The sequence below is a fragment of the Ochotona curzoniae genome, unplaced genomic scaffold (assembly GCF_017591425.1).
Source record: "Ochotona curzoniae isolate NIBS_2020 unplaced genomic scaffold, NIBS_Ocur_1.0 scaffold_4701, whole genome shotgun sequence".
In the NCBI taxonomy this organism is placed as follows: domain Eukaryota; kingdom Metazoa; phylum Chordata; class Mammalia; order Lagomorpha; family Ochotonidae; genus Ochotona; species Ochotona curzoniae.
The window spans coordinates 34,334,446-34,357,786 of NW_024467122.1; the positions used below are offsets into that span (position 1 = coordinate 34,334,446).

Below are 23,341 nucleotides of genomic sequence, written 5' to 3' on the forward strand. Positions count from 1 at the left end.
GTGGGAGTCCTGGAGGAAGCTCCCGGCTTCTGTCTGGCCACGCTGTGGCCACTGCAGCCATTTGCGGGTGGCAATTTTCTCTCTCCCTTCTTTTTTTGTCTATGAAACTTTCTCACCAAAAAAATCATTAAAAAAAAAAAGATGCCATCAAGAGATCACCTGGATTCCCTAACATGAATATTTTCCTTTGTAAAATGCTTATCACAGTTACATATTAAGATGTCATACTAAGGGGCCCGGCGGCGTGGCCTAGTGGCTAAAGTCCTTGCCTTGAACGTGCCGGGATCCCATATGGGCGCCAGTTCTATTCTGGCAGCTCCACTTCCCATCCAGCTCCCTGCTTGTGGCCTGGGAAAGCAGTCAGGACGGCCCAAAGCTTTGGGACCCTGTACCCGCGTGGGAGACCCAGAAGAAGTTCCTGGTTCCTGGCTTCGGATCGGCGCAGCACCGGCTGTTGTGCTCACTTGGGGAGTGAACCACCGGACAGAAGATCTTCCTCTGTCTCTCCTCCTCTCTGTGTATCTGACTTTGTAATAAAAATTAAAAAAAAAAAAAGAAAAAGATGTCATATTAAACAAAGGTAAAATACGCACCCATAATCAAGACACACTACTCGTTCAAATTAACAGAAATTCCTCTCGAACTACAACAAATAAAGACAGAAACATGGAATAGTGTCCGAGATAAACTCTTACCTTCCATACTGGTTCTCCAGTGCTGTTTTTAACATGTGGTACATTGAAATTCAACATACGCTTCAGAGCCACTGAAAATAAACAGAGCTTTTATCAGTACCACTGCTTTCTTACAAGTTCATTTTTTCCCCATATTTATTGTTTATCATCTCAAACAGAAGTGCAAATCAAGTCTTGCAAAACAAATGAACCCCCTGACTAGGTAGGTGTATGCAGTCAAGATCAGACCTTGCCAGAACATTCCTTCAATAATTAACTAGAATGTGTTTGGAGACACTGTAAAATCATTTTCTGTTCCCAGATATAATTGTTTAAAACATTACAAAGAATGTTTTTGTGCTTAACATAGCAAGTCCACCTCTCTTGAAAACTCCACGTTATCTTTCATGTAGTTGGAGAAATTTCTTCAATCATAAGCTTGCAGTGGCTTTAATAACTGATGCTGATGCCTCTGATCTGACAGAGAGCATGCATTAAGCTGTCTTTCTAAAAAGTTATCTATTACATATCTAATTGATTCACATATAAAACCTTCACAGACTAGGTCTACTTTTCAGTTACCAACCACAGGCTATAATCAATGTATCAGATTCAAAGAAAAGTTATATTGTTTAAAATTCTATGTTGGAGGCCCCTGCCATGGCATAGTGGGAATAAGCCTCTGCCTGCTGCAGCACCAGCTTCCTCGAGGGCACCAAGTTGAGTCCCAGTCACTCAGGTTCCACTCTGGCTCCCTGCTAACGTGCCTGGGAAAGCAGCACAAGATGGCCCGAGTTCTTAGGCCCCTGCACCCGGGTAAGAGTCCAACTGCAGACAAACCCAGCTCTGGACAATGAGTCATTTGGGGAGTGAAGATGGAAGACCTCTGTCACTCGCTCCATCTAACTCTGCCTTTCAAATAAAAACAAATCTTTTTAAAAATTCTATATTCCTGAGGAAAACAGACTTTCCCATATATGTGGTTCACAACTGGTAATTCCAGCTGAAGAACACATAATTACAAAAGTCACAGATCTGTATGATAGAGTATATTCTAAGGCAAATGAAAACTTAATATACTTCTATATAAAACTGAGATGGCCAATTAGTCAGGTGATTAATTAGTACCAGTTGAGTGATCTAATTTACAGAAGACTAACTTAATATCCACTTGATTGACAATTTAACATGGTAACTTTCAGCTGCTGGCCGGAAGGCAAAGCTGGCTCAGGCTGAAGCCGGCAGCGGAGACCTCCCTGAGCGCGAATGAGCCCACTCAGTCCCCCTTACTGCCACGCAGGCTCCGCAGAGGACACAAGCTAAAAAGCAGAATCAGGAATCAACCCAGGTGTTCAGACGTGGGTGCAGACCTCTTCACCTGCCAGGCCAAACGGCTATTCCCCACTTTAAAAAAAATTTATTTTTATTCAAAAGACAGATTTACAGCAAGGAGAGAGAAAGATCTTCCATCCACCGGTTTGCTCCCTAAGTAGCTGCAATGGTTGGAGCTGAGTCTATCCAAAGCCAGGAGCTCCTTCCGGGTCTCTCACGTGGGTGCAGGGTCCCACGGCTTTGGGCCATCCTTAACTGCTTTTCCAGGCTACAAGCAGGGAGCTGGATAGGAAGTGGGGCAGCTGGAATACAAACCAGTGCCCATATGAGATCCTGGCACACGCAAGGTGAAGATTTTAGCCACTAGGCTATCGCTTAGGGCCCTCTCCACTGTTAAAAGCATTTGCATCAGGACTTATTTTTTTTAAAAGATTTACTTATTTTTATTACAAAGGCAGATATACAGAGGAGGAGAGTCAGAGAGGAAGATCTTCCATCCGATGATTCACTCCCCAGGTGAGCGCAACGGCTGGTACTGTGCCGATCCAAAGCCGGGAACCAGGAACCTCCTCTAGGTCTCCCACACGGGCGCAAGGTCCCAAAGCTTTGGGCCGTCCTCCACTGCTTTCCCAGGCCACAAGCAGGGAGCTGGATGGGAAGTGGAGCTGCCGGGATTAGAACTGGCATCCATATGGGATCCTGGTGCGTTCAAGGTGAGGACTTCAGCCGCTAGGCCATGCTGCCAGGCCCGTGCATTAGGACTTATTAAACAACACAGAACTCTCATTCCAAACTCTTATGAGAGGACTACATGATACAAAAATCATGAGTATTAATTTTTAAAACCATTCATTTATTAATGATACGGAGAGAGGGCAGGAGGAAGTAGAGGAGGAGGGACAGGGAACACATTCCACTAGCTGCTTTAGGCCTGGGTTAGGCCAAACTGGGAACCAAGCAGAGTCAGAGAGAAACAGAGAGGTGTTCCACCCACTAGTTCACTCCCAAAGCAGTTGCAAAGACCACAGCTGTGTTGATTTGAAGCCAGGAGCCTCTAATGGATCTCCCTCACTGGTGCAGGTCCCAAGGCTTTGGGCCGTCTCCTGCTTTCCCAGGCCATAGGCAGGGAGCTGGCTCGGAAATAGAGCAGCTGGGATACAAACCAGGACTCATATAGGATGCAGCAAAACAGGTAGAGGCTTAGCCTACCACACCATACAACCAGCCCCACTGGAATATTTTCTGTATTCATTCACTGAACACTTTGTCGGCTATATTTATGTATTTATCAAGTGCTCACTGCATACGTTCCATGTGCCTGACACTGCTCTAGCTATTGAGGTCCCAGCAATGAATAACACAGATTAAATAAGTTACCTTTTCCCAAGTAACTTCTAATCTAGTTGAAGTACAAAGGCAATTAGCAAACTACATAAAACAAAGTGCTACGCTGAAAAAGTTGGCAGAAGGGAAGACAGTGTTGTAGTGTAATTTTAGTCGTTAGAGAAGGCCTCGGGAGAAGGTAACATCTGAATAAAGACCTAAAGGAGCTGGAGGAAGGAAGTCATGAAGATTATCTTCGAAAGAACATTTCGAGAAGAGAGTATATTCCTAATGCGAAAAGTGAGGACCGTCTCACAGAACCTTGTGAACCACGGTAGGATCACTTGGACTTTTATGACGGAAACAAACAGCTGTTGCAGCTTAATGACGTAATTGGTTTGGGTGCTGTGTAAAAAAAGAATGAAGGAAAACAGGACTGTGAAAGTAGAGTTCAAACAGAAGGTCACTGCAGAAATTCAAGATGGAGCGCACCTGATGACAATGCTACAGTACTGCATTTATTTTCAGAGTAAAACTAATCACATCTGTTGTCACGTCTGAGGTTAAGAAATAAGATGTCAAAACTTCAACATTTTGGACTTGAGCGATTATAAGGATGCAGCTGCCATGAACTAACAGGGGGTGCACAGAGTTCAGAAGAGAGGTCCAGACAGCGGATACGCGCCTGGCAGTCACTGTCCCAGGCAGCACTTGAAGCCGGGGCCACATGAAATCTCCTGCTGGAGAGAGGCACGAAGTCCGAGATCTGCCAAGCATCTGCAGCTAAGGAGGAAGCAACAGACTCAGCCTGTTGAACTGAAAGCCAAGGGAAAGGAGAACAATCCCGAAGCTTTCACAAAGGAGGTGGTTTCTGAGGTGATCTTTAAAAAATCAACAAAATTCTTCAAGAAGGTAAAGCAAGAAATAAGTATGCTACTTAATCTCTTCTTATCTTCAGATAATACAAAGTCACCGCAGGAAATGCCGATGGGTGGCAGGACGCCTGCTGCAACACTGGCATCCTGCAGCAGGGTGCCTGGCTTCTAGTCCTGGTTCCATCACTAGTCCCAGCCTCCTGCTAAGGCACACCCTGAGAAGCCAAAGCTGCTGGTCTCCACCACACACCAAGAAGGCTGGATTGAGGTCCAGCCTCCTGGCTTTAGCCTAGCCCAGCAGGAGCCAATGTGACGCTGAAATCAGCAGTTCTCAATTAGTTAACAGGAATGCTCAACAAATGCCAGCTATTATCTCATTTACTCAAATTGATCAGAATCTTTTATCACAGTACCTCATTTCTAGAAGATACAGTGTGTGTTATTTCCCAACACATTCTCAAAAGGCAATGTTTACTTCTCATACCATAATGCATATAAGGAGATTTATCTTCCTCTGAACATGACAGAACTCAAATGACTCATTTGATAAGTAACTGATTTAGTAAGATCCATCTAGTACCGACATAAAATCTTGCTACAGTGAATTTTTTGGTAGAAATCCAATCTTTAGTATTTTTTTTCAAGACACTTAACTTATTTTTATTGGAAAAGTGGATTTCACACAGAGAGAGACAAATATTTTCCGCCAAACAACTGGGTCAGCATCCAAACGGCCACACACGGTTGGAGCTGAGCCTATCCAAAGCTAGGAGCCTCTTTCAGATCTCCCCTGTGGATGCAGGGTCCCAAGACTTTGGGCTGCAAGCAGGGAGCTGGATGGGAAGTGGAGCCGCCAGGACACAGCAACAGCGCCCACGTTAAGATCCCAGGGCTTGCAGCAAGAGGATTAGCTAATGGAGCCCTTGCACCAGGTCCTACTTTTAGGTTTTTAAAATGCACAAAATTTCTGCACATAAAATGTAACACTATAGGAAATTTTCAAGAAGTCCCTTGTACTGGTAATCTCAGACACATTATTTCTTGAATATGTAGCATGACTCGATGCATTTAACATTATTAAACTATCGGGATCATAAGATATGGATCTCTTATCTGCTTACAGAGAAAAAACAACAGCCATTTCTCAAGTCTTACCTGAACTCTCCTATACTTAAGTATGCCAGACTCTTGTCTACTAAAATTGCAGCTGGGAAAAGCAGAACACAATTCGTTACTAGAAAGAAGTCTAACTTTTCTTCTAAATGACAAAGCAATCAAGCGCAACTCAAATTCCTCCTGTAGGTCCAAGTAATAATTTCAGGAGGCACAATTTCCAAGTAGGCACATTCTCTTAAACATTTACACATTTTAATCTACTCAAAAACATACATACAGAGAACTATCTTCCATCCTTGCAACAGCCAAGCAGAAGCCAGGAGCCCAACCTCCACTGGACTCTCCCTTGCAGGTACTAAGGGCCAAGCACCCAGCTGTAACTCCCTCGGTGCCTACCAGCAAGGAGCTGGGTCAGAAACAGAGCAGCTGCAACTCCAGTCAGCCAAAAAAGCTCCATCCCCCGCAGCTCCGGCTCTAAGCCCCGCAGGAGAGCAAGCCTGACAACTTAGAGGCCGGTTAGCTAACAGGTGTGAGCCACTAGTTTGTAACCCACAGCTAAGTGCCAAGTTACCATCAAAACTTTTCAAATATCAAGGCAAAACTCAAAGAAAGCAAAACTTAAGGGGACACACATGTATTTTCTTACCACATCTCACTAAATAATTGGGAGGTTATACAAACATGTGGTATTGAAGACACAACCAATAACACAATGCTCTAAAATTCAAATGTCAGCCACAGCACCGTGGGCTCATTTGCTTTGCCACTCTTCAATCTCTTCCAGGAAGCTGAAACAAATCTGGGTCACCAGGCACTTGTCTTCAGGTGGTCCCCAAAAGCCGGACCAAACGAGAGGAATTACGCTCTTAAAAAACACCAGAACGCTTTCATTGTGGTGGACAGGCCAATGCAATTCCTTCAACATTAGAACTCGAAGTGAACCACGCACAGACAACCCTGGGGACTTCACTGTTAACAGCACAGGAAAGAAGTTACCGGCTGCCAGCTCTTGTATCCCACGGCCTTGGAAGCCCAGTAAGAAAGCAACCACACCTGTGCCCAGCGCGACGGGTCCAGCCCTGAAGCCCCGTCCGCTGGCCCACAGGTGAGGGGCCGGGTGCTCGGGCTAATGGCATCGGCTTCCCCAACTCGGAGGGCCTCTTGCGGGTCAGGTCGACCTATCACGGGCGACACAAGGCAGGCGGCCACACGCACGCACCCCGGACTGCAGAGGACAGGGAGGAGGCCGGTACCTGTCTGCCGCTCCCGAATACTGGACGCCGCCGCCATCTTGCCTGCTGCCCGGCTGGCAAGCGGATCCCGGGATGACGTGGCCAAGGCTCCCGCCCCGGAAGCAGAGCCCAGGGGGCGGGACGAAGGCCGGCGCGGGGAGGAAGCTCCGCCCTCCGGGGCCTGAAGCCCTAAATTGCGTTTACATTCCGAAATTCATTTGTCTTACCAAGCCACACCCTCGCAAGTCTCCTCAGCCTGGGAGAGCATCACTGTCGCCCTCGCTTCCTCACCTCCAGAGTGTAGACGGGACCACAGTTTTCTCCAGCTTCCCCTGGCTTTCCCGCACGCAACTGGCGCACAGCTCTAATTTGGCAGATTTCTCAATCTCATCTCCAAAGTAAATGGTCCAGCTGTGTAGTGGCGTTGTGCTTACATGGATACCATAACCAGAAAGGTACAAAATAACTTATTCTCATCTTCACTAAGTGCAAACTAACAAAACTACCTTCTGGGGGAGAGTGCGGAGCTTTGAACACACATGTGAAGCCGCATGATCACAAAATGTATCCGATATTGATTTCTATGATCAGTATTTTATTGGATGTCACAAATTGATAGACAATGACATTTTCCATGCTCAAGAGGTCTCTGACAACAAACCATTAGCTGTTGAGCGTAAATTCTGAAGCTGCATCAAATCCCCACATTACAGTGCCCTAAAATCTTAACTTGCAGACTCATGTAAATGATTTATCCCAACAGATAAAACCCAAAAGTATACTCTGATATCAGAAACACTGCTTCATGTGATGACACAAGCTGCTGTTTTTTATAATTTACATTTTCTCATTTCCAAAGGACATATTAAGACATTAACACATACTTTTGCATTCAGTACTGCTAATAATATTTAAAAGGCATTGGGAATCATCTGGGTTCATTCTAATTCAACAGATATATGAGCGCCTACCTTATGAAAAAGTTCTAGTAACTCTTTTAAGATTTTTATTGCAAAGTCAGATTTATACAGAGAGGAGGAGAGACAGAGAGGAAGATCTGCAGCCGCATGGTGCCAAGGCCTTGGGCCGTCCTTGACTGCTTCCCCAGGCCACAAGCAAGGAGCTGGATGGGAAGAGGGGTCACCTGTATGGACCTATGTGTCGAGGTGAGAACTTCAGCCACTAGGCTACAGCACCAGGCCCGGGAAAAATTCTATTTACTTCTATACACTGCATGGAATGTGAAATATACAGCCTTTCCCAAGTGTCAGTATCTGAGATCAACTTCTCCTTTGGGTACCTCCACTTTCAAATGGCTGCCTAGCACATCAGTGCCATCAGAATCCTCCTTTCCAGAGGCCCCTGGAGTCATATCGATTTAACACTACAGCAGTGTTCTTTATGTACAGTATATACACAGGAAATAAACGCTGTCATGATCAAGGAGTGTAGAAAATAAATGTTCAAAAAACTAGCCTACAGGAACAGTTCCAATTGACAAAAACTGTCTTTGCAACACTGACACTGCATATTCTATTTTATATTACGAGAAGCAGAAACTTCAAAAATCTCATGGCTTCGCAGTGTTAGTCCCCATAGTCGCCTATCTGACACCCCAACTGGCTGCAATGTCTGCAGGTGAGGACTAAGACCCAGCACCTGGGCCTAGCTCAGTTCTGAGGTTCCGGGGTGGCAGCCAACTATACTAATAGGCTCTTTACAGGTGCAGCGTCAGTGCTGTGTGTACCCCGTGTAGTTTTGTCACACGTGACTGCATTAATCCAGCCCATATAAGCACTTCGAATTAAGTGGCATTCTTTTAGAAACATAATTTGGCAGTTTGTAAAAAAGGATAGAAGAAACAGGCTTACATAAAATGATTTGCCAACTGCTGTACAGTAAGTATTAGAATATATTTGGGAACTAGGAAAGGTAATGGTCAAAATCAGAACTTGAAAACTGAGTTTCTTAAAGGCGATTCAACCTTTCCTAACCTGCAAATTAATAATAAACACACATTATCATGCACTGTTAACACATTACTGGAAGCATAAATACAGTCTAGTAGCTCGTAGTAAAAGTCACAACGAACATCACCATATAAAAAATAAAATACATAAATATAATTTAGTTCTGGTAATGTTCTTTAAATGAATGAATGCTAAGGCGAAAACACTAAGAAAACCTACCTATTGTACTCCCTTTTATTTAGTATTTATCATGGAATGCACAAATTCCAATGCTTTGTTATAATCAGAGAAAAAAAATTTACAAATGCATAAATAAGAGCCGAAGCAAATTGTCATGCTGATAATCACATGAAAAACTTCTTCTTAATTCAGGAAAAAAACCCCTCCTTTTTCATAACCAAAGGCTATTGCAAAATATAAAATCATACGCTAGTTTAATATTTTAAGAATATGTACCTTAAATACAGAACCAGCTAAATGACCAAGAATAAGATTAGTAGAGAATTGCATACAAGGTCTTATGTAATGTTTCCATACTAAAAACTGTTTTGAAACAACTAAAATGAACCAAATCCACAACCTTGAAAATAGAGGCATTTTTGGTCAATTATGGTATTCCTTAATATTGAAAACAACAGTAAAGCAGCTTAAAATATATGGCATTTAGTGAGAGACACATGTACATACTTATAAAGGTTTAATAGTATAATCCCTTTATAAATTCAATGTCATAAGAATTGTTATGACTACAAAAAAAATTATAACACCGATCATTTGACACAGTAACTGTAGGAAATAAATTCTAAGTTTCTCGGATATGCTTTCCATGCAAAGATTAATAATATACAAATTTAATGGAATGTCCTTCAAACTAGAACACACTTGAGCATGACTATTTAGGCTTCAAGTTCAAAGACAGATATTTACACCATTATATCACTAAAATGGGGAACTAAAATGTTGTCTTAAACCGTAGCTATCCCAAGCATACTGCCATGACTTGCCCATGTTCCTCGTTTTATGAAGGAATGTTACATCAACTATTCTAGGGAAACTAAAACTACAAACTAGAAAATATATGTTAAGCATGATTTTTTTAGGTTGTGTTCATTTAATGGCTTTTAAATTTTTATAAAAATCAAGTTGCTTAAAAAATTGACATCCAATTTATAAACATAATTGGAATAAAATCTCTATGCTGAGCTTCAGGTTTATATTTCATGGTCAAAGTTATTTTTGATGATCAATCCTTTGATAATCCAACAAAACTGAACTCTGGTAAAAAATAATGCCTTCTTTATTGTTCTTTAAAACTTCAAGTTAAGGTAAAAATTAATCCTCTAGATCTGTTAGTCTATCACTTGAAACAGACAAGAGGTAGCAAGATCATATTAGTGAAATGTTTCAGTTTTCCTTTGGTAATTGAAAGATGTATTACCTGTAGTCAAATTTGTCTTATTATTATTTTTTTAAATATTAACATTCAGGATGATCCGTTAGCAATGCTAACATTAGAATACAGACATGCTTATACATTTAGTAAACAAAAAATAAAGTTTCACTTCCGTGGGAAAAAACCTGAAGCTGTCTCTTGTGTACTTGGTGAGATTGGGGATTTGGGGTGTGTTTGCAGGGTATGAAATGGGGACTGACTATGGGGCCACTCAGGATGGATGTCCTGCTACTACAGAAATAATAATTGTTAAAAAAAATAAAGGATCTAGAGACTTTATAGAATACACAGAGAAAGTATAGTAATCTCTTCGCAATGAGGTTAGAATGTGTTTTCTACTCTTTGTATTTGTTACTCATCCATGCGCATACGTAATAAAAATCTCAAGAACAAGGAAGACAACTGCATAATGCTATGGTGCAAGCTTACCTATGATACAACCATACTGATAATAAATAACCATCAAATAATCAGTCACATGGCAAATCACAGAATTAAAATATCCAAAATGAATACACATTTGACATATGGTACAGGAAAAAAAATTCTGTGATTAAAGCCATGGTTTTAAAAATAATAAAACTTCTTATGTATTTGCAACTACATTTTATCTATGCCATAAATGTTTTTAAGTGTATGGAATGTTCATAGATTTCAAAATATTTGTGCAAGTGTGCTTTTATATAATATTTCCTAATATGCATAATCTAATGTATGGAATATTTCAATATAAATCAGAAACCTCAAACAATTTTCAACAATTTAGTGCCATCCTTCAAAAACATACATATAATGCATATCTCAGAATATATGTCTCTTATTTATAAACAGAATTTAAACAGTTAGCTTTCCTATTTAATGCTTGAAAGTAACAATTTTCAAATTGCATAAAAGTAGAAAATTGTGGCATTCTATAGGTATATTTAATACCTTGATAAAAATAGTGAGTTTTTCTTACATACACCATGATACAACACCTAAATAATCTAAATAATCTGAAAGTATGTACAAAGATTTATGAAAATTGTATATTAATAGAAAAATATCATAAATTTACACTAATATTTTTCTTTCCGTAAATGGCCAAACCATTCCTTTATGTTTATATCATAAATTTTATTGGGCCAAAAAGCTGACAGATTAGTTCAAAGTGATGATTAATAGATTTCTGAAAGGAGTTATCAATAGCAGCTTTTAAAGAAGCATTTTGCTGTTCAAACTTTTTAATGTTCAACGTAGTGAGAACTTGCTTCCTTTTCTAGTCTTAGAGTATTTCTTATGGCGAAATCCATATTGTCTTGAAATTCTTTATATGTACTGGTGATTGGAAGAGCTAAACAGTTGTTACACTTGTTTCCAATAGGAAAATCCATATGAAGGCACTCAATTGAAGGAGTGGGTTTAAATCCAGCAGGTGGAATAGAACTGCAACCAGTTGCAAAAAGAAGAATATCTTCCAGTGTTGTTGTAGACTGGCCATCTGCAAAGTTTACCAATACAACAGAAACAGATTAAGAAATAAATTTATTATAGATATTATTAGAATGAAAAACTCCTAAAACTGCACTGGGAATATGGGAAAGCATAGACATCAAAATTTATCTTGGGCAAAAGTCACAAAAATCTTTTGCAGTAATAGGTACTAATACATTCAATAAACAAACCACAAAGTAGGAGCAGTTATAAAATCATTTAGTTTACATATTCATTGTATCTTTGATCATTTCTAAGCCAAAATCAAGAAATGCAGATTAGAAAACTAAACAGTAAATGAAATGAAAACAAAAACCTAGTAAACAGAATTTCAGCTCTAGGTTAAAATGTTTCCTTTCCATTAAATGGAAAGATTTTACACTGCTAGTGCAAAGAAATGGACATGATAGTCATAGACCTAATCGGTAGATGGAGGCTTGTTCAGTGTAACCTCACAGTGAAAAAGATCATACAGCTAGCTTTAGTAATTGTTATAAGCTCCAAGTTTTCTAGGAAGAACGACTTTTGCATAAAAATACAAAGAAAGCAAATTCTCTAATCTTCTTATTACTTCTTAAATTTGGACTAAAAAGAATTTCTTTTGTTATCAACTGAAAACATTATCAGAAGGCAAAATTAAACAAACATGCAAAATAGCATCCTCAGGTAACAAAATGAGATGCCCACACACCTTCAACAGTCTGTAAGTAACTGTTCCAAAATCCCAAAGTTTGCACTCCAGGTAATGTGTGAACTGTGAAAAGATCACTAAGGACTTTTGCAGACAGATTCTCAGGTTTCTTACAGAGGATGTTACAGAACGCTTCTGGGTAAGCCTGGATTTTCTCCAAAACACCAAGAGTTTTGAGACCCTGTTTAAAACTTTAAAAGAAAAGTCACAATGAAAACATTCACATTACATTAGAGAATTAACAATATTCAGTTAATGTGCATGCATTTCAAATCAGGTAATGCTAAAACACAAACCAGAACCACAACAAAAAAATTCTGCCATGTATATTCAGAAATAGGAGTAGAGGAGATAAAATACAGATGTGCTGTAAACACACACATTGTTTCACAATAGGCTAATTTATTAAGAAGTATCTGAAATGTGTCACAATTCAAAAATATTTAACAATTGAAGTTTCTTACCCTATTACAAAGAAAAAAATAAACAATAGCCATACCTATATTACTAAAAAGAAACAAAACAGTGGAGAAATTTTAATATACACTACAAAATGAGTTAACTTCTCTAACACACGCAGAATGTTTCTATTGTAAATAATCAAACAGGAAAAATCACCCACAAATATATAAATATAAAAGACAAAGCATGAAAAAGTTTCAAATAAAAAAGTGAGAAAAAGAGATAGATCTTCCATCCTATGGTTACTCCTCAAATGGCCACAACAGCTAGGTAGGTCTGAGCCAGGACAAAGCCAGAAAATGTAAACATCTCCTGGGTCTCCTTAGCTAGCAACAACCCAGGAACTTGGGCATCATGTAAGGCGAGGATGTTACTCACTAGGCTACTGTGCTTCACCCCTGCTACATTTTTAATGTCTTGGGCCAAGCGCAGTGTCCTAGGGGCTAAACACGCTGGATCCCATATGAGCACTGGTTCCAACCCTGGCAGCCCCACTTCCCATCAAGCTACCTGCTTGTGGCCGGGGAAAGAAGTTGAGGATGACCCAAAACCTTGGGACCCTGAACCCACACGGCAGACCCGGAAGAGCTCCAGGCTCCTGGCTTCACCAGCCGTTGGGGTCACTTGGGGAGTGAATCATCAGACGGAAGATCTTCCTCTCTGACTCTCCTCCGCTCTCTCTCTCTCTCTCAGACTTTGCAAAAATAAATACATCTTTATAAAAAAATTTGTTTAAATGTCCTTATTTCCCTCCCAGAATCCAGACTGAAGCTCAATTCCAAATGTAATAGTATTGGGGAAATGTGGCCTTCCTTGAAGTCCAAAAGAAAACAAATCATTCTAGCAGCACAAGCTGATCCTTAAATGGCTGTAAATGGTCTCATAATCCAAAATGTTAGTATACAGCCAAATCAAAACAAAATCCTGGGCCTGGCACCATGGCCTAGCAGCTAAAGTCCTCGCCTTGAAAACGCCTGGATCCCATATGGGTACTGGTTCTAATCCCGGCAGCTCCACTTCCCATCCAACTCCAGGCCTGAGGCCTGGAAAAGCAGACGAGGATGGCCAAAAGCCTTGGGAGTACTGGAGGAAGTTCCTGGTTCCTTGCTCCAGATCAGTTCAGCAGCGGTCATAGGGGTCACTTGGGGAGTGAATCATCGGACAGAAGATATTCCTGTCTCTCCTCCTCTCTGTATCTTTGTAATAAAAATAAATCTTTAAAAAAAACCCATCATCCTTAATTGTTCATCATCCATTTCTAATTACCGAGTTACATAAATTTCCCTTTTTGAAGTCCTTTTTGTCACCTCATTTCTCCAAATATCCCTGCTATCAGTTTAATACAAACTATATGAAAAGAAACTATTAACAGGCATGTCACTCTCTAGTCCATTTTCCATTTTTTAGCCACAGTCATGTGTTAGATAATGGATTTAAAACGAACTTTTATACTAAGCCAGGCTGACTGGTGATTGCCACATCCTAACCTGTAGCATTCATTCAGAGACGGCAGCTTTCCAGATTGAACCTCTACTGAGGTTTTTGAAATGGGATCATCCTGCCTAGATTATTTAGGCTGATACTAAATTTGACAAAGCCTTTTTATTGTAAGACAGAGAAGGTAAACACACAGGGAAAAAGGTCATATGAATAGAGTGAGACTGGATTTATGCAACCACGAGAAGGTGGAAAAAAAAAGAATGAATTCTCCCCTTAATGACCCAATATTTAATTTTAAGATGAAATCACACTTTAATGACTACTAATTACTAACAACAAAACAATAAAAGATAAATATTTACTTAAGATAACAGAGTACTGGCCATTCCAAGTTATTTAAAAGCATAGTAGAACCCTAAAAAAACAACTTTAATCTGTTTTCAATAGTATAATACAATGGTTGATTATATTCATATTGTTATCATGACTATTTATTAAATATAGAATATATCAACCGAATAGTTGCTTTGAACTTTAATTCACCATGGTTCCAAACACGAAATCTAAACATAAAATCAATAAAATTCAAACACACATGATATTGAATTAGAAATTCCAGTATCAAATAACATGTAAGAAAATATCATTATAAACTTAACATAGCTTATTATTAGCAAAGCAAAAAACAAAACAAAACAAAACCCAAAGTATATTCAAACTTTGGCCCACTGAAAAGATCTTAATATAAGGACCCATCCAGCAAAAATGAGTATCAGCATCCAGACTGCAGTTCTGAAAGGGAACTTCCAATGAACACATGCAGGTTCCTTTGGCAGGTTGTACCAAAGGAGGCTGAATCCCCATGAAATGTCACATCAAAACAACACAAAGAGGCATGCATTCATATTAACCGCATGCTTTTTCCTTTACGTCAATATTTCTAGACTCATAAGTTAATACTGAATTTAATCACAGCATAAAATGATCACTTTTGAGAATGCCATTGTATTTGATATTTGCTCAAACATCACACCCATGTGAGTAACAAGGTTAGGATACAGAGGAGCAGGCCGAATGACAGGTTGGTATCTGTATCATTAGATTTACAAAAGTGGAAGGATGTGAGGAGGTATCTAAGTAGCTGCACTTCTTTTAAGGTTACTGGAACCAAAAATTTGAACATTGGTGCTATGATTAAGAGCAAACCATCACATCTGCTTTATTAAGAAGCTAACTTTTTAGAATAGAAAATAACAAATTCTCAACAAACAGTAATTCAATAAATACAAAGTTACCTCATATAATAAGATATTTTAAAATACTTTTTATTCAGGAAAATAAAATTTAAATTATTGATTACTTCCAACTACGCATAATGCAATTTATGTACAGAGAGAATAATCAGAAAATGATCTTGTTCATTTCAAAGCATTATTTTTAAATAATATTTGAAGGCTTCAGCTAAACATTTTCATTTAATACAACTGTATCTCAAGACAATCACTCTAAGCATCTAATTTGAGAGAATCTCTGACATTTAAACAGCTTACCTTTCAAAGGGTGCTTGAACTCTCTTAATTACATGGTAAACAAGTATGTCTTTTGCCAACATATACTTATCATTTAAAGTTGTTGTAAGTCTTTGGCATCCAATAAGCTCTAAATAGCTGTAACATTCATTTACTACTGAATTTAAGTCAGCCATATTTGTTGCAGTATTTATCTGTAACAAACGACAAAACATAACTCACTTTACCACTTGTGACAATTACATAGTGTATCGCTGTGGAGTAAAATTACAACAAATTTCTATTCAGAATAATTGTGACTTCAGCAGATTCCTGCCTTCAAGAAGGCTAGCACAGGTGTGAAATTACTGCCAGGGAGCCTTGCACTCCACATCAACGCAAAGGTTCAAATCCCACCTCTTTCACTTACATTCCAGTTTCCTGTTAATGCGCCTCGGAGGGCAGTGGAGGACAGCCCAAGTATTCCGAGTACCTGTCACCTATATGGGAGACGACCTGGATATAGCTCCTGGCTCATGGCTTTAGGCTGCTCCAGCACAAGCTATTGCCAGTATTTGGGAAATAAGTTGATGAAAGATCTCTCTTCCACTCACTCTGCCTTACAGCTGAATATGTAAACTTTAAGGAAAAAAAAAAACAACCTAAAATATGCCACATTAATATAGGAAATCATTTACATAAAAATAAATAATTGTATACAATTAGGGAAATAAGGCCTAGAACCATGGCTCAATGGCAAAATTCTAGGCTTCAACGTGCTGGGATCCCATATTAAACCAGTCTGCATCCTGGCTGCACCACTTCCCATCCAGCTCCCTGCCTGAGGCCTGGGAAAGCATGGCCTAAGGCCTTGAGTCCCTGCACCTGCATGGGAGACCCAAACGAAACTCCTGGTTCCTGATTGGCTCAGCTCTGGCCACTTGGGGAGTGAAATAGCAGATGGAAGATTTTTCTCTCTGTTTCTCCTTCCTATAAATTTGACTTTCCAATAAGAATAATTAAAAAAAAAAAAACAGGATCTAATGAAGAGCTTCAACTTCATTCAAAAGACAACAACAAAAAAACCCTGAGGATTTCCAAGGAAGAAAGCAATATGGCCCAATATCCACTTTCTATCTGTGTAATGATATTAGAAAGGTAACCTATTTATCAAAGCCTGCAAAAAAAAATCTGAGTTTGATAAAACAGGCATACCAGAAATAAAAGTTGACTGCAAATCACTTACACACATAACCAAAAAAAAGGAATATGGAAGACTGAAAAATGACTCCTATATTATGGTTGAGAAATAAGAAATCGCTTAGGAAATGAACATAGGTATGAAATATTCTAGAAAGCAAATAGTTGTATTTCAGCATACTGGGCTTAAATCTCATAAACAAATGAAAATGTGGGGCTCAAACACACAAAGGGTTTCTTAAGCATGCTTGTAAAAACTATGCACAAATTTCACAAACTTTTTGCACCAAAATAATTCTATAGGTTGTTAGAACATATCTGGACATGATACAGTGTGACAAATAAGATGACTAAGACATTAGTTTAAAGAGAACTCACAGTAACATGAATTTTGCTGAAACAGAAACCAGATCAAGGGCCCAGCACAGTAGCCTAGTGGCTGAATTCCTAGCCCTGCATGCAACAGGATCCCAGTTTCCTGCTTGTGGTCTGGGAAAGCATTCAAGGTCAGCCCAAAGCATTGGGACCCTGCACCCATGTGGGAGATCCAGCAGAGGCCCCAGGCTCCTAGTTTTGGATTGACTCAACTCCAGCCATTGCAGCCACTTGGGGAGTGAATCATTGGAAAGATTTTCCTCTGTCTCTCCTACTCTCTGTATATCTGACCTTCTGGTAAAAATAAAATAAATCTTAAATAAAGAGAAAGAAATCAGATCAAATATATGCATGAGTAAAAAAAAATGGTGAAATAATTGATACTTTATAGAAAATCTAGGGAGAAAATGACAAATCAGCAGATAATTTGTTTTAAAAAGAACTGAATGACTTGGAAGCTGAAGTCTGCAGTAGCAAACCATCCTTACAACTTAAAAAGAAAAAATTAATTTTGAGAAGACAATTAACAGCAGAAACAACAGCCACCCCAACTGGCTCAACTTACATAATTCTAAGTGAAAAATTAGCGTGCAGCAAACATTATGCCTTCATAGGTATGAAAACTAATGTGACCACATCAACTGTAGCTATCAACGGAAATTCTCAACAAGTAGGATCAAGACTCTAAAGCACTTCTTCAAGCAACTGTGCGAGGCTAGGGCACATGCCATCCTGAGGACACGGCATGATTAATGCCATAGCTACCAAGAAGCACAAGTGGGTGAGTCAAAACCAAAGAGCACAGCTCATGGTACAATTTTATTGGAATGCTCAATGTATTTTGTTTGTGACTTTCCGGATGGCCAAAGAATAATATGTTTTTAAAAACTTAGCCAAAGGTTTAACATAAACTCATCCCCACCAATAATTCCCAAACCCCAGGCTACCAGGCAAGTTTCAAAGGATTCCTTTTGTATAAAAATAATGCTTCTGGGCCCAGCGCAGTAGCACAGTGGCTAAAAGTTGTTGCCTTGCACGTACTGTGATCACATATTGATGCCGGGTCCAATCTTGGTGGCCCTGCTTCCCATCCAGCTCCCTGCTTCTGGGAAAGCAGTCGAGGACGGCCCAAAGCCTTGGGATCCTGCACCCACTTGGGAGACTTGGAAGAAGCTCCTGACCGACTCAGCACCAACCATAGTAGCCACTTGGGGAGTGAATCATCGGACAAAGATCTTTCTCTCTGTCTTTCCTCCTCTCTGTATATCTGACTTTCTAATAAAAATAAATAAACCTTTACAAAATTATACTCCTGTTCATTCATCTCGAGAACAATTTTGGAAGTGCCCTAAACAAAAATCTTTACATAGTGACCTGTCATGATTTAGCTCTTTTTGACGATGACTTCCTACTGTTAAACTGACCAATGAAGGCCACCCATTTTTTTCAGTTAATACTGTACAAAAGTCTGCATGGAAAAAGGTTAAATATTCAGGACCCCTACTTCTAATTACCTGATATTAGCACTTAAAACAAAATGTCTTGAACCTGAGCAAGCTTACAATCAGAAATAAACATTACTTTTAAACGTTTTTCTTTTACTTTCACTTCTCCAAGAATATTTTAAAATTCCTAAACAGAGGGCATAAAGGATTTGTAGGAGGAGTTCTTCAAAGAATGCAGAATGAGAACTTTATTTTTAGTGGAAAGTCAGAATTATAGATAGAAGGGGAGACAGAGAGATAGCTCATTTATCCACTGGTTCACTCCTTTAGTGTCCGCAATGCCCAGAGCTGAGCTGATCCCAAGGCAAGAACAGAACCTTCTTTCAGGTCTCCCATGTGGGTGCAGGGTTCCCAAGGCTTAGGGCTATCCTCCACTGCTTTCCCAGGCCACAAGCAGGGAGCTGCAAGGGAAATAGAGCAGCCGGGATACAAACAGATGCCAACATAGGTTCCCAGTGCATGCAAGGTGAGGACTTCAGTCATTATTCCACCATGCCAGGCCCAAAATGGGGACTCTTCATACTGAAGAATGTATGTATTTTTGAGGGAAAGGAAAAGCACTGCATAAGACAATAGCAGTCCAAAATCAGCAGACTACCCAGTGTTGTGACACAGTAGGTTAAGTCACCTCTCGCAATGCTTGCATCCCATCTCAGAGTCATGTAAGGTATTAGATGATCCACTTCCATCTCCTGCTAATGAAACTGAGAAAGCAGTGAAAGATAACCCAAGTCCATTGGATCCTGCAGTCATGTGAGGGACCCAGATGGATTTCTTGTCTCTGGGACTCAGCTTGGCCCAACCACAACTACTAGGAAACCAATTAGTGGATGGAAGAACTGTGACCCTTCCTTTGTTTAAAACTCTACTTTCAAATAAGCCTTAATTTTTCATTTTTTCTTAAAGGAGGGATAATAATAATAAAACAATAGAGAGGAATTCTAAGTGGCAGAAATCAGAGAAGATGGAAGAATGTAAAAACAACAAAGGCAACTCAATGTAGACATTCAGATTCTTAGTTATCACGGTATTAACAAGCTGACAACTTAGTGTGGTGGCAGGAACAAAAACCTGTTTTGCAAAAGTAAAGCATGGCCAGGCTGGAATTGGGGTGTAGCTAGGATGTGATAGGAGCCTATATGCGATATCACCCCAGCATCCCATATAGGCACCTGTTCACATCCTAGTCGTTCCACTTCTAAATCAGTTCCCTGCTAATTTGCCTGGAAAAGCAGTAGCAGATTGCCCAAGTACATGTGTCCTGCCACCGAAGAGAGATCCAAGTCTAGCCTGAACAAGATAGACGAGAATATCCAAGGTCACGGCCGTAATAAGAGTTGGCATTCTAAACAATAATCTGATATCAAAGCCTTATGTACTTAATTGTCAGACTATATTATATATTGAGAAAATAAACAAGTATGCCTTATACAAGGGGAAAAAAGAGGAACAGTTAAATGGCTTCCATTGTCACAGGTTCTCATTCAGTACCATGAACATTACTGATTTAAACACGAGCTCGTGGTCCAAAAGTGCACAATAAATGACAATTATCTTCAGGTAAGAGCATTAAGGTCCCTTGCTTGTTTCCATATCAGACTGGTTTTTCTTTTCAACTATTACTTCTCCCCACAGGAAAAAGGATGAGTACTCTGCCTGCAGAGCCCAGTCTGTGCTCCCTGGAGATCTACCTACCTGCAGGGAAGGTCACTTTCGTGTGATCGCTAGGGTGCAATTGAGGAGCCTGTGCTTCATATCATCTCTAAAAGTGTAAATAAACCGATGTAGTTCTGAAGGCATGAACAAGACATCATTCAACTGATTTAATCAACAATCTGGCACTGTGATTTTTTCACATATATTAACTGCCTCAGAATACTGCTCATTAAATACAAATATTCTAAGTTCATCCCCAACCACTACAGAATATATTTCTTTTACGATTATATTAAAATACACCTAGAATGGAGTCTACATTTTAAGAATAGATACAAATCTTACCCTGATTATAATTTGTGCCACATCAAAGTCTGAAACATCGTCTAAAATTGGTTGGGTATTTTCTGGTCCATAAACAAGGCAATTAAACAAGGTTTTAGAAAAGAAACCAGGTGAGGGACCACCATGAACCAAAGAAATGGCAAGCATTTTGCCAGCTTCATAGTAAAGATTCTCTTTCACAGCTGTAAATACAGATGAAAATACATAAAATGCACTTTGCTTATTATAAGATAATCATCACGTTAATGTACACATAATTAAAAATGAAAAGAACTAAGTAGACAAATATATTAGAAATGACAATGTATAATATACAGACTTCATCATCTAACATATACAAGAATGCATTTTTAAAGTATAAAGGAATAACTTATTATAGAAAATGATAAAACGGGTCATGCTGGAACCTGCAGAGCGGGTTTCACATGCTGAAGTGCCAGAAAGACGCTCAGATGCCTTACTCCAAATCTACCTTCCTAATAATGTTCCGGGGAAGGCAGTGGCAAAAGATGCTCCAAGTACTTGGATTCCTGCCACCTCTATGTGGGAGACCAAGATAGTTTCTATTCCTAACTTTGCTGCAGCTAAACTAGCTGCTGTAGCTACGTGGTAGAGTGAACTAGTCGATGGAAAAGCTCTGTTTCTGTCTCTGCCTCTCCCAAGGCTATGCATTTGAAATAAATAAATGTAGGAAGGAGAGGGGACAAGAGTCAAGGGAGAGTTCACTCAAAAATTTAAAAAATTGTAAAGCCACCATAATAACCATTATAAAGCTTTTGTTGTACGTTTGTATGTATATATAAGTATATGAACACCGACTTTTAATTTTACTCACTATATGGCAAAATTTTTTCATGACGAAATTACTTAAATCTGCAGTTAATGCATTAAAACTAATTTACAAGGTTACTGCAGTGCAAACCATCATGCCTGTTTAAATTATATGCAATGTAAATGTTACATCTAACTACATATTCTTATTTATAACTTATTAATTGATTAGCATAGTATCCGACACAAGATTAGTGTTGAAATAAATGAGGATTTTTTTAAAGATTAATGGTATGTAAATTATCTTTCAAAAATGTACAAACTGATTACTCAATATTGCTTTAGTTTTACCACATCCTTCAAACTTTAAATGTTTTACATTGTCATTTCAAATGTTTTAGTAATTTTGATAAATCAAAGGATAAATGTTTTCATCACTTTTGTCACAAAGAAATTATTAAATATAGTATAATATCTGAACTTTGTAAGTAAACTCCTTCACTAATAACCATCAATCACATTTTACAGATTTAAAAAAAAACAAGCCAGAGCAAACTAAGCTTGCAAAGCTTTAGATGTGCACAAACACTACTTTCAGATGTATTGCCTTAAATTCAAACACTCCTCATACCAAAGCTGCCTTAAGTAAATAATATTATGTTCAAAAGTTTTCACTTTAAAGGAAAGTTTGAATACAACTGCATAAATAAGTATACAGCAAAAACTATGCTTCATGGGCCAGCATAATAGCCTAGTGTCTGAATGCTGCATTGTGTAGGCCAGTATCCCATATGGGCACCCGTTCACATTCCAGGTATTACACTTCCCATCTAGCTCCCTGCTTGTGGCCTGGGAAAGCAGAGGAGGATGGCCCAAAGCCTTAGGGAACCTGCACCTGTGTGGGAGTCCCGGAAGAAGCTCCTGACTCTGGATCAGCTCAGGCTCAACCACTGAGGCCACTTGGGGAAGAACTTTCTCTCTCTCCTTGTCTCTGTATTATCTGCCTTTCCAATATAAAATATATTTTTCCAATATAAATATATATATTAAAAGGATGGGCCCAGTGCAATAGCCTAGTGGCTAAAGTTCTCACCTTGCATGACTGGGATCCCAAAAGGGACCCAGTTTGTATCGCAGCTGCTCCATTTCCCATCCAGCTTCCTGTTTGTGCCCTGGAAAAGCAGTAGAGGACAGCCAGGGCCTGGAGACTCTGCTGCACCCAGGTGAGAGACCAGGAAGAAGGTCCTGGTTCCTGGCTCTGGATTGGCTCAGGTCTCACCATTGCAATCACTTGGAGAGTGAACCAATGGATGGAAGAAGATCTCTATCGCTACCTCTCCGCCTCTTTCCAATAAAATCCAAATAAACCAGGAAAAGCAGTTAAGGACGGCCAAAGGCTGTGGGACTCTGCACCCGTGTGGGAGACCTGAAGAGCTCCTGGCTTCCGGTTGCCTCAGCTCTGGCAGATGTGACCACTCAGAGAGTGAATCAACAGGTGGAAGGCCTGTCTCTCCTCCTCTTTGTATACCTCTGCCTTTCCCCTAAAAATAAATCTTTAATAAATAAATAAATGGATAGGTAGATAAATCTTTAAAAAAAAAAAAAAAAAGATGTTTCAGACAACTATGAGAAGCACGGGGAAATGAAGTTCACAGGGAACAACCAGAATTCTTTCAAAATACCTCTTGCAGGAAAATGTTATATAAGCTCCTGAAAAAAATGCTAGATTATTTTGACATGGCTGCTTTAATTGCATTAATTTCTCTCTGGTAATAAAGACAAAAGAAAATTCATCTACAAAACTATCTACACAAAGAAAATTCTTGAGCCAGGTGCAAAGACTCAATTGGCTATTTTCCCTTTGTAAGCGCTAGGATCCTGAGTGGGTGGCAATTCAAGTTTCAGCTGCTCCACTTCCTATCCAGGTCCCTGCTGCGGTG

At 39.5% G+C, this 23,341-nt stretch overlaps 2 protein-coding genes across 8 annotated transcripts in view; both read right to left on the minus strand.

The window, feature by feature from the left end:
- SCFD1 (sec1 family domain containing 1) overlaps positions 1-6,662 on the minus strand; it is an 82,855-nt gene extending 76,193 nt beyond the window's left edge. Inside the window, exons 1-2 of one of the 4 annotated variants that reach the window (XM_040969267.1) lie at positions 6,574-6,662; positions 696-766 (exon numbers count right to left, since the gene is read on the minus strand). In XM_040969267.1, the coding sequence (XP_040825201.1) occupies positions 696-766; positions 6,574-6,610 (108 nt within the window). In that variant the 5' untranslated portion in view covers positions 6,611-6,662. Of the gene's footprint in view, positions 1-695; positions 997-6,316; positions 6,336-6,573 lie in introns of those variants that run through there. The other 3 variants (XM_040969264.1, XM_040969263.1, XM_040969265.1) reach the window with 3 other exon arrangements.
- Positions 6,663-8,856: 2,194 nt separating this feature from the next.
- The window catches only part of G2E3 (G2/M-phase specific E3 ubiquitin protein ligase), a 49,786-nt gene continuing 35,301 nt past the window's right edge, over positions 8,857-23,341 (minus strand). For all 4 annotated transcript variants that reach the window (XM_040969260.1, XM_040969262.1, XM_040969259.1 and 1 more), the window contains 4 exons: positions 20,631-20,812; positions 15,592-15,764; positions 12,140-12,330; positions 8,857-11,455 (listed from right to left, as the gene is read on the minus strand). In XM_040969260.1, coding sequence (XP_040825194.1) covers positions 11,199-11,455; positions 12,140-12,330; positions 15,592-15,764; positions 20,631-20,812 — 803 coding nt within the window. In that variant the 3' untranslated portion in view covers positions 8,857-11,198. The remainder of the gene's footprint in view (positions 11,456-12,139; positions 12,331-15,591; positions 15,765-20,630; positions 20,813-23,341) is intronic.